Genomic DNA, 12762 nt, shown 5'->3' on the forward strand with positions numbered 1-12762 from the left:
TCTTTACAACCAACTCTCTCTATCTCACAAAATTGTAACAAAACCAACTAGAACCCCTGCACTACAAAATCTCATCCTTCCTTACAGTTCCAGCAGACCACTTCGCTCTAACAACAAGAACTTACTCACCGTCTCCAAGGCTAACAACACTGCAGGAGAATCTTTATTTTCCAGGTATATATCTTGTATATGGAACTCTCTTCCTAGCTCCATTCTCTCAGTCTCATCCACTAACCACTTTAAGCCATAACTTAAAGCTTATTTAAAACATAAGTGGCTATGTTCCTGTACTAACCCCTCATGAGTGCTCTGATTCATCACAGTATACCCAAAACATATCCAACTTCTCCTCCAGTGTTTAATCCTTTGTTCCTTCCAACCTGTCTTAACCTTGTATTTTGATATGTCATACCTACAAATAGTATGTTCAAAGCCTAGTTTTTTTGTGAAGATGTAACACATTTGTATGTTCTTATGTATACTACATTTTGTTTACTTTATACTTTTTTTGACTATTGAAATGTGTGAATGAAAATTTACTGTTACTCATGGAGCTTTTCTCCCTGGGGTTCTGCTGAAAAAGGACCTGTGTCCAGTCGAACTTTCCTGGTAAACAAATGTTAAATAAATAAATAATGATTTGCCAATGGTTTGCCAGAAAGCTACAATTTTATGAAAAATGGACCAAAAATGTGAGCCAAAAATCTGTACATTCTGTGAAAATCTGTACAGTTGAGAGGTATGTGCCATATGGCTTGATTTATAACCAACAGTGGTGGCTTCACTATGTAATATTAACACATCTAGAATAGTTTAACATGAAAATATCTTACAATATCACAAAGCACAGGTCCTGCTACAGCTGTAATTGTGTGTTAAAATGTGCACTGTCACAGCAGTGGAGGGCAAGTAGCTATGCATTGTGTATTGTGTATGCATGCAAAATATGTACTGACAAAGTATGCATTAAAATAGATATATGTACACACATGCAAACAACACACACACATAAATAAAATGTGTACCTACATCCCTTAAAGAATTCAAATGATAAATAGTTCTGTAAACAGATGACAGCGAAGGGAAAGATGACAGACACAGACAGAGAGCGAGACAGAGAGGCAATGAAATGGAAAGAACAAGAGAGAGTGAGAGAGAGAGAGAGAGAGAGAGAGACAGGGGAAATACTGAAAGAGAGAGAGAGAGAGAGAGAGTAGCTGTGTAATTGCCATCTATGGGATCACATCCAACAGGGGGGCGGAGATAGCACATACATATGCACACACACTGTCATCATCCTCCTTTGTGTTTGCGAATCATGCAGGCTGTGGTAACTGTCACAGAATGAGGACTGCATCTGCTGTGCTGTATTACAGGTAAATTAAAGATAATCAATTGCAAATGAGACACACTGCCAAGGAAAGAGAGTGAGAGAGAAGAGAAAACAAAAGACAAGAAGACAGCTAATCCATGGTGTGGCCAAATTGTAGGACTGAGAAAAGAATACTTGATTGATTACAAGGCTTTACTTCTTCCTTGCTGTACTGTAAGAATTTGAAAGTGTGCAGAACAGGAAGGGATTACCACTGCTTTGCAATATGGAAGGATAATATGCTCCCGTCCTTGGGGAATATTCCTGGCTTTAGAAAAGCGTGAAATCTGGATCCAGGCAGGGGAATCATGAAGGGAGAAAGGAGCCCTTCTTATTCTGGATTAACGTTCATCCTCTTACTGCTGATAGAGGTAAGTGAGGAGAGTTTTGGAAGGAATATGCATGAAACAGCTTAAGCATTAAAATGTAAACAAAAGTAAGATGAGATCCTTAGGGATGCTACGCTCAACAGGCATGTTTATAAGGCAGGTTATAAGTAATTGCAACATTAATGGGCCACTTTCTAACAAGCGTAACAATTAGCTTAAACAGGAGTGATACACAATAAAACAATAGTGTGTGTGTGTGTGTGTGTGTGTGTGTGTGTGTGTGTGTGTGTGTGTGTGTGTGTGTGTGTGTGTGTGTGTGTGTGTGTGTGTGTGTGTGTGTGTGTGTGTGTGTGCATATCTGACTGTGAACTCTACCACTGTTATTTTGATCCTCAGCCGAAGGAAAGCACACCTTTATGCGATGTAACTGCTTCTTATTTTTCCATGTACCTGTCAGCTACCTGCAAGATTTGAACTCTCACAGCTGATGTTACAATACTGCAGACTGATAGGGCCATTCCCTGCCTTTTTTGAGCTCTGACTGCAGTTTTCCTTATCATTAAAGCTAGTGAATGACAACTTACTTATGTCTGCAGTACTGTGCTGATTACAGAAGAGAGGCAGAGGTTGGGATCTTAGTTTTACTGACTTGGATGGTAGATTGTAACTACCCAGGATGCAGATTCTGGCATCCATAAATAGTTGTGTTGCTTTCCTTTGCTTCTCGTGTCAGGCGGTATGGATATATGGTACCTCAACTGACTGTGTCAGATAAGACAAAACAGTCAGCAAGACAGATCATGATAGAAGGTGAGTAGAGTTAACATTTTCCAGCTGGGTAGTCTCGGTTTTACTTGACAGCTGAGAGTGATCCTGTTTAGAAGTGTTATACTGGCCCTGAGATTCTGCATCAAACACATTATGACTGCAGCCTTAAAACAGATGATGAAGCCTTATTCAGCGTGCTGCTGTAGGATAGCCACCCACAGTTACAGATTTTGGAGAGGCTCATGATAATCAGCTGACCAACAAAACAGTGGAAAAGCTGGTCAGCTGAACATCTGGTGATGGTGCATTTCTTAATGGGATCTTGGTTGCAATAGCTACTTCTGTGTGTTGTAATGTATGTAAAGGCAAAATAAATTTGAAGCAGTGAAGCATGGAAACAGATGAGAACACAGGTCTGCATTTTGTGTCAAGTCTCTGTACGTAGAATAATACTAGGTAACATAATTCTGTACTGTTGACATTACTGTAATTCCAGTGTCTGTTCTCTGCTGGGTGCTCCACCTTAAGTACAGAGGGGAAACCCTAGATGGCTTAGCCAATGCACTCAAGGGAGCAGTGGGTGATGCAAACCCTACACACAGGGAATTCTGTGCAATCCATCTCTTCCACGCCAGCGGACACTGTATGGCCCACCCCTGTGCAGAAGGGGAATGATGACTAATACTAGCCTTGCAAAGATGATAAGAGAGAGTGATGTATTTTCCCAGTGAAGAACACTGAGTAACTCAACCTATATACTCTTGGCCAACATGGGAGGACTTTGGCTGACAAAGTTTGCAGACGACTGCAAACTGGGCGCCGTAGTGGAAAGTGCATCGGACACGGATATCCTTCAGAAGGGACTCACGGAAACAGATAGCTGGTGCCAGAGCCATGGAAAAATGTCTAGTCATACCCTTCGGGAAAAACAAGGTAACCCCAAGCTACCATATAGGTGGCAATCCACTAAGCACAGAAGAGGTTATCAGGGACCTGGGGACCCAGGTTGACAGTGGCCTTTCTTTTGACACTCACATTGCTAAAGTGGTTAGAAAGACCTTCTACATTGCCCACCTGATCATGAAGGGATTCACATCCAGATCTAGTGAGGTCATTGTTCCCTGTACTCTTCACTTATCAGACCAGTGATCGAGTACAATGCCCCATTCGGGATGTATCTCACCCGACATCTGCAGCAATTGGAGAGACCCCAAAAGTTCCTCACCAAAAGGATAAAGGACTCCAAAATCTGTCATATGCTGCCAGATTGAAGAAACTCCAGCTCTATTCAGTCGCATACCGCCTGCTCAGAGGTGACATGTGCCTGACATACAAGGCCATGTCCAACCCGGAATTAATGGACATGCTCCACCTCAAAAATCCAAATCCACCAAAACCACTAGAGCAAGCGACTTAAACCTTAGCACGGATATAAATAGGACGTGCTGGAGGGATAGATTTATCACTCAGAGACTCCCTATGCTGTGGAATAAAATCCCAGTCCATGTGAGGCAGAGCACCTCGCTGACTCTGTTCAAGAGAAATCTAGACCTGTGGATGAGAGATCGGTTTACCCGAATCATCTCTGTGTCACTGCTGGACAGAGGCACAACAAACTAATGGGCACAGTATTTTTTCATATAAGGGGTGGCGTAAGCCACAAAAATTTGGGCTAGGCTTATAAATGCCTTCGGGCAGATAGCCTAGTATAAACCTATGAACCTATGAACCTAACCTGACCCTACTTCTGTACTCAGGGGCAGACTACATAACCTATCCCTTGTACAAAAAGGAACAGCAGATGACACAAAGACTTTACATGAGGGATGCTAGCCAATCCCATCTCTGTACACAGAGGGGCAATAAATGACCCAACCAGGGTACACAAAGGTGTGTAGCATAGCTACACCATTGTACACAGGAGGACACAGAATGATCCAGCCACTATATGCAGGGGGGGGACTGGATAACCCAGCCTTTGTACACCGACTAACACTGGATGACTCAGCATTCATATACAATGGGGCACTGGGTAGCCTCCACCTCTATTTCCAAAGGAACACTGATTTAACCTCTGTACACAGATGGACATCGGGTGATTCCAGGTTATGTAGTATGGAGAATACTTGATGACTTCCACCTCTATTCTTGTTCCTTTCTCCCAGCCTAATGTGATCTTTATATTCTTTCTTTGATCTCATGCCTACTTTCATCTCTTTAGTCACATATATCTCTCTGTATCCCATCTTCATCACTTTGTTTTTCGACCTATAACTGCATCCAGTTAAGACTCCAGTCATTTTAGGTAAGTACTAGGTTAGCTGCCCTTGTGGGCCATTTTAAGCCTAGCCAATATCCCTTTTGGTGCTTGAATTAACCTATCCCATTTGGTATTAGATTGGCCATACCCTTCAAATACTGTAGCTGATAATTATATATTACTCCTAGTAAGAATATATGGGATCATATCATAGCTAATTTGAAGGAACCCATACATGGAAAAAAGCACTTAGAAGCTATCTCTTTCTCCATCATTTTACGCTCTTTCATAAATGATTCTTAACATTTCTGTTAATATACCACTTTAACTCTTTCCTCCCCACCCCTTCTCCTTAGTTGTCTTCTTTATTTTTCTACTACCATCCATTCCTGCCACTCCAACGCCTGTCACTCGCTTCAAGCTGCATAATCACTACTGCTCCCCCAAGTCTAACCTGTCTTCTAATACTTCTTACTCTCCACTGCTTAACTCTTTTTATTTGCTGCTTACCTCATTCTGTATGCTCTAAAATTTGTCATGACTTTCTTATACATCCAGACCTCTAGTTATGTTAATAACCATAATACTGAATATTTTGATAAATTACTGTTCATCTTTTCCATTTTTGACAAAGTTTGTGCATTGTTTTTTTTTTTGTTTTGTTTGTTTTTTGTAATTTGTTCTATTTAATGTCTATTGCTGGAGCTTTTCTCCCTGGGTCTCTGCTGGAAAGGGGTCTTGCATGGTCCAATCAAACTTTCCCTGTAAACAAATGCAAATACATAAAGAAATAAATATTCCCAGGGGGACACTGACTCAGCCACTGTACAGAGGAGGACAGTGAATGATCTAACTTGTGACACAGGGAGATACTGAATTATCTGTGCACAGAGGGGGGCATTGGATAACTCAACCTCTGTAGCCAGAAGGATTCTGTATAACTTAATTTCCGTGTAAGAATACTGGATTGTGTAACCTCAGCAGACAAGGAAACAATGATCATACATGGGATTCCTCTTCATGCGAGGGGGGTGACAGCAGCAGCAAAGGGACTCTCACCTCAGTGATACTCTGTTATGTTCTGCAGATATGGTAGGGGTGGGAGTGCAAGTAATTACCCCTGCCTGTGGCAAGCACTGTCACCAGCTGTGCCTTTGTGACGTTGTCTGACACCAAGAATAGTGGAGTTAGGGAAAGAGCATTGCAAAAGAGAGGTGTGGAAATAGCAACAGTAAACGAATAGAAGAAAGGAACGAGAGACCATATTTTAGCAACAGAGCACAGAAGGAAAAAGACAGGGAAAATGAATAACTAATCAGAAAGAAAGAAACACAGCTGAAGGCATTTCTGCTGTAGCTAGACTTTATGAAATACATCCTGGGGCTATAGTTTCAACTTCTCAAAATGCAAACAAAATAATAATTACCAAAACTAAAGCATATTCTGATTTTGAAATTATTACATATTAAGCCAGTGTACAGCTGTGGAGAAAGAATGAATTTTAATGCCGTAGCCACCTACATTTTATTATCGCTTGGAACCGGGTCTGCAATCAGTTACATTGTGATTATGTGAATGGCATAGCCTCTTTAGATATTGCTTGCTGAAAAGAAGTTTACAATTTCCTACAGTAATACAGAATGCTTTACATTTTTATGTGTGTGCAATTCATGAAAGTACTTATCATGCACATCTGTGCATGTAACAGTGTTTTAAACTTGTTGGCTATCAACAAATTTCACTTCAGACTGCAGAATTTTCATTGGCTACAACACCTTCCCTTTAAGCAAAGCAGACTTTGTGGTCTGTGGTTAAAGGAAAAACACAGGATGTCTAAACACACACACACACACACACACACACACACACACACACACACACACACACACACACACAGTCTGACCACTTACTCTTAGGAGAACATTAGCCATAAGACACAACACAACTGTTTCTCTATTTTAAACCACAGTACAAAGCTTTGATAACAGATCCAAAGGGACTTCAGAGTAAGTGACCAGGAGCCATTTAATGAACCTGAAACTGAATCTTAACTTGACATAATGAGGAAAGCTACATGTTTTTGAATGGTCTGTCCTTTTTTGCATGGTTATACATTCCTGCCTACTCAACAAATGAATGTAATATATTCAGTCACCTCTTAGCCAGGCATTTTCTCTTAAAGCGCACTTTGTATTTTTGAAATACTATGAGTAATTTAGAGACGAAATATAAAACATAAAATTTAGACATTACACAATATGCTGCTGTGGAGTGGGGGACTCTTCTGTTTAACTAGTATGACTTTTACAACTGCATTGCCTACTAATTGTTATAAATAGTAGAGGTTCAATGACCTATAACTAAGTCTGGAAGCACCACTTGCTATAGTCATGTTTAGATGTTTTAGTTGCTTTAACAACATCCAGAAGCCTTCATCTGGTATACTAAAACTGTGTATTTTGAGAACCTAGACAACAATGTTTACTAACTACTACATCAGTGAAATTAATTATTTTGTAAGAAAGGGGAGTTGAAGCTTAATCAAGCCAAATGACACTGACTGCAACTGAGTAACTTATTTCCTGACTCACATGGGGAGAGTCCTCTGTCTCAAAATCACATAGTCAAAATATATTATTTGTGTGTGTGTGTGTGTGTGTGTGTGTGTGTGTGTGTGTGTGTGTGTGTGTGTGTGTGTGTGTGTGTGTGTGTGTGTGTGTATATGTGTTTGTGTTCATATTATATAAAGTGATTTCATTTTATTTTAATTCTGTTGTTCTTTTCTGATATAACTAATTCAAACATTTTGAGTAGTTTGCTTTCTTGATGTAGTGTTTGTTTTGTGTTGTAGCAATTATTATCCTGTAAACAAGAAGGAAGTCAACAGTAAAAACTATGATAATTAAACAAATGCAAAGTCAGTTATTGGGAATAAATATGAGTTGAATGTGTTAAGTGCTCATTTAGTTTGGTGTTGGGTTACTGCAGTTAAAATGTTTAAAAGCTTACTTCCTTCCATGTTCCCTTACACTGCCTAACCATGATACCTATTTTGTAATTTGCGTAATGGTATTGTACAATGCACTTTGACATGTAGCATAGACATGTTGGGTTATTACATCTGAGTGACTTGATTTTTTTCTGTATATGTTGTAGTTTATCAGTGGCATTCATAACATTTTGTGGGGTCTAGACATGACCCCCTGGGTGAACAGGGTCAGGGAGGGCATGGCTTGATTATTATAGCAATAACCCACGCCTGGGTGTGGGTAATGCGGGATTTAACCACGGTTAGCGTGGTTTGGCCCGAGGGACCAAACAAAGACAACCGTGGGTAAATCCCGCATTACCCACACCCAGAAGTGGGTTATTGTTATTATACTATGACATTATTTAAGAAAAGAAATAATTACTTTTCTTAAATAATGGCATTGTATAATGCCTCTTTGCTGCCCTTCCGCAGCTGTCTGGTATCCAAGGCAGTTCTGATGTACTGCGTATGCCTACGCAGTACATCAGAGTTGTGGCCAAAGCAACGGAGAAAGCAAGATCTCCATTGCTTTTTACTGTTATGTTAAATGGGTTTAACATAGAGACAGTTTTAAAATAAGCAACGGAGATGTCTGTTGCTTATTTTAAAGCTGTCTCGCCATGTTAAACCCATTTAACATAGCGAACAGTAAAGTAGAGATCTTGCTTTCGTTGCTTTTTAAACCTGTCTCACTATGTTAAATGGGTTTAACATAGCGAGACAGCTTTAAAATAAGCAACGGAGATCTCCGCTGCTTATTTTAGCTGTCTCGCTATGTTAAACCCATTTAACATAGCGAGACAGGTTTAAAAAGCAACGGAGAAAGCAAGATCTCCGTTGCTTTTACATTGTGTCGCTATGTTAAAGGAGTTTATCATAGCGAGACAGCTTTAAAAAGCAACGGAGATCTCCGTTTTTTTAACCTGTGTCGCTATGTTAAACTCTTTAACATAGCGAGACAGTTTAAAGAGACTTATACTAATGGAAAAAGTCCAGGCGACCGGACCTTTTTCCATTAGTATAAGTCGATTTACAACGTGCACGCTGGCCAATCAGCATGCACGTTTTGGAATATTAATGGGGGGTCATGGTATAATGGGATCTATATCACATGTTTAAGTATTTTTTGTATCAGCCAAGAATCTCTTTTTCAGTTCTGCAACTGGGGAGCTGTAGATTCAATTCCATTGTTGTTATATATGTTTCAAATAAATTAGCAAATAGAGCAGCCATTTCTTACATTCTGAGAAATATAATTAAACCACCTAATAGTGCATATTTTGGCTTATAGTAGGGATGATTGGAGGCAGAAACTGTAAGATATTCTGAGGAATCCTTCCTCCCAAGGGGGTACGGACACTGAATAACTTAATACATTTTTTTTTTGAAGAATAAAGTCAGTGTATTATTAATGGTATTTAATCTCAGCAGTTATTTACATGAAGGTAGCCTACTGAGAAATGGTATAATGTTACAGTTCTATAAATTCTGTTGTACGGTACATCTATGAGACAGTCGCTGATGAGGAAGACAGAGCATCAAAATGTACAAAGAAAGTGTTTACTTACTCACTGTTAAATATTAAGTCAGTGACTATGGACAGGGCCAATATGTGCTGATCATGGAAATAAGGGTAGAACTTGGCTAGGCTTGTAAGGGCCCTAGGGTTATTAGCCTAGAAACTTCCTATGATCAACTGAGTTTCCCATAATTAAGGATGACATTAAACATTAGGCACTGAAAGAAGTCTAAGAATGCCACAAAGGAATGTGATTGTAAGGTTAGACGTATATTAGGTCCTACAAAGTTACCTATACGATTTACTAGTTGTTTATGTTCTCATTCATGTAACTATACTTTAACTAGCACAGTGCTTTTAACCACTTGTATGTCTGTGGGGCTTCTTTTCCTAGGCCTCTTCTGAAAACTCAGACCTTCTGGAAGACAATTGCATATAAAATAATACAATACAATAATAACATGGGTTCCACTGCTCAGGCAATATCAGGTAGCCTTAAACTGCAGCTTAGATATATTAGTTGGTGTCAGCTCAATAATTAAGTATTTTTGGTTCTAGGGCTGCTGCATTTTAATACTTTGAAATGTGATTAAAAGAAGATTTTTGAGCTGGCTTCTTTGCAGATATTCTGCTCAGCACAATGCAGAGTAATTGTTCTATCATCTTATGTTTGCTTTCAGTGACAGCAAAAACAATAATCATAGAAAGTTATAGTGTGTAAGTGAATATAATGTAAGTCCATATAAGAGTATTTGGATTATAAATTTTTCTACCTAATCATGCACTGGTACCATCCTATGTTTGTATTCCTCCCACAAAAGTGTACTTAAAGTGATTTCAAACCATTCTTACCTTTGTGGTTTGTTTATTGTTGCAATGCTCTTTATGGGGCTTCACCATAATTGCTTCAGTTCAGGCTGGGTGAGTATGTCAATTATGCCTGACTGGGGGACAATGTCAAAGGCCTTGGTTAAGTCTAGATAGGCTGTATGCACAGATTTCACCCTCATCAAGGGCCTTGGTGACTGTCTTGAAGATGTCTGCCAGGTTTAATAGGTATGATCTCTCTTTGACTAATCCAAATTGAGTAGGGTCAAGTGTTTGGAGGTTACCAATATCTTTGTTGATAAGGTTCATGATGATTCTCTCCATGGCCTTTGTGCAACGGGATAATGGTGACCTTTTTCCATTCAACTGGGACAAAGCCAGTGCTTAGTCTTTGATTGAAAAGAGTACTCAGTCTTTCACAAAGGTCCATGTATTTAACATATATATATATATATATATATATATATATATATATATATATATATATATATATATAGGTTTCCTCCATGTATGTGTGCACATCTCTGACCTCCAGTTCTTACTGACACCCTATTTATGGTCTGAGGCCTCTTTGTATTGTCCTAGATGTTCTGTTCCAGTTAACTCTTATACTTTATGGTCTACATATTATAAATATATAACTGGGTATTTGAGAAAAAAATTAATCTGTGAAGGAATAAGACGTCAAAACGGGTTGGATCTTTTCTGGCTTGAAAGATTAGACAAGATCTTGACCAAGGAATCTACAGAAGGCCAAATACACAGAGAAGACAATCAATTTATCCTGATAACTAAAATTTTTAAGGCCACTGATCTTTTTAGTTAAGAATCTCTGAGATTTCTACAGTTAAATGATATGCTTAGACAATACATGCCAAAGCAAAGGGGGCATTATATTTAATAATTTATGTGATGAGATATGAGTAAAGGGGAAATTATGACTTTTTTGGTTCCACAGGAGATGCATTTGGATGTATAGAGTACAGCCAGGTAGATGGCATTGTGAACCACTGTGGAGACATAATGGTTAAAAAGATAAGGAACTCTCAACAAACGTGCCTAGAGCCCATGTGGCACCTGAATGGAGAGATGTCACATATATGTCATGGGAAAATGTTTTGTTTACCAAACTGAGTTATATTACATTTTTTCACATTTAATATGAGACCATTGCCCTTGCATCAGTTGTTAACATTGTCTAATCCATGTTGAGATAATTGTGAGTCATTGGAAGACCAACTAATAACACCCAATTTACAATTGTTTGCAAACGTAGATAATCATAAGTCAGGAGTGATGGCCTGAAGGTCTGAGAAATAGATGCCAGTTTGGAAAGGACGCAGCACTAAGTTCTGTGGTACATCACTGGTAGTTTTTTTTTCAGAAGTGATTCTAAATACATGGGTTCTGCCAGGCAGCCAGTTAGCTATCCATTGCACAGCATAAGGATATATAATCAGATTTACAAGTCTTTCACTAATGTCTGCATGGAGAATAGTGTCAAATGCTTTGGCAAAGTCCAGATATGCTGCATGCTGTATGTAATGCATCCTTTGATAAAGTCAAATAGATGAGGGTTCAGGGTTAAGATATTTTAAGTGTACAGATTAATGTGATCTGAGATAAATTCCATAGCTTTACATCTAAAGCCAGTGAGACTAATGGGTTTATAGTTTCAAGGATGCATCGTTGGGCCACCCTTGTGTAACAGTATTACAATAGTTGCTTTTCAGGCTTCAGGAATCTAACCAGTGGAGAAGCTTAGATTAAAGAGGTTAAGAAGGGGTTTAGGCTATATTTGGTACTAGTAATCATACAAGATGGTATGTTTTAGAGGCTGAGATGACTTGTTCTATAGTAATTAAGGCATTGGCTGGAATTGTGGAATCTGAGAAATAGCCACTACTGTGGGCAGAGTAAAACTTGCACTAAATTTCTCTGCCAAAATGTTAGCTATTTCTTTTATGTCATAACAGGGAATATTATTGAGTACTAGCTCCAAATATTGCAGGGTGTTAGCGCTTACCTTCCTGAGATAGTTAAAGAAATATTTATAGTTATTTTTGGTTGTAATCACTATTTTCAGTTCATATTCTGCTTTGAACTTCCTAATGGTTCTCTTAAGCACTTTGCTAGTTTCCTTAACTGTAGTCCTAAGATAGAAAGTGACTTCTTATAAACATTAAGCTATTTATTTCTCTTGTTACACAATTTGTTCATACAGGTATTTCACCACAGGGGGTTGCTTTTAAATTTCTCTTTATATTTGGTGCAGATAGGGATTATCTTATCAACATGTACCTATTTAAGATGGAGTAGAAGTCAGACACAAGCAGTGGCTTTAGCAAAGGGATCAATCAGAGGAGGCTTATAGTGGAATTTATTTGGGTCATCAAGTAACTGAAGAAGGTAACCTTTGAGTAGACCCTAAACAAAGAAGTATTTGCAGGAGGAGTACCACTGGTTTTAAAGGAAAAGGACATGGATTTATTGTCTGATTAAGAAAGGTAAGATGATGTACAAGAAGTCTCTATATTTGTAAGGGCAATATCAAGGGTGGTGGGTTATTTTAGTAGGATGCTTAACTATCAGCACAGAGAGCTAGTGTTTATGATGTCAGGGAAACACTGGAGATATCAAGCACTGGCAGTGTGG

At 38.9% G+C, this 12762-nt stretch overlaps 1 protein-coding gene across 1 annotated transcript in view; it reads left to right on the plus strand.

The window, feature by feature from the left end:
* Positions 1-1281: 1281 nt before the first annotated feature.
* Positions 1282-12762, plus strand: part of VOPP1 (VOPP1 WW domain binding protein) — a 1075975-nt gene continuing 1064494 nt past the window's right edge. Inside the window, exon 1 of the mRNA XM_044064818.1 lies at positions 1282-1743. Coding sequence (XP_043920753.1) covers positions 1681-1743 — 63 coding nt within the window. The 5' untranslated portion in view covers positions 1282-1680. The remainder of the gene's footprint in view (positions 1744-12762) is intronic.

The sequence above is a fragment of the Protopterus annectens genome, chromosome 3.part0 (assembly GCF_019279795.1).
Source record: "Protopterus annectens isolate FY-2018-M chromosome 3.part0, PAN1.0, whole genome shotgun sequence".
In the NCBI taxonomy this organism is placed as follows: Eukaryota; Metazoa; Chordata; order Ceratodontiformes; family Protopteridae; genus Protopterus; species Protopterus annectens.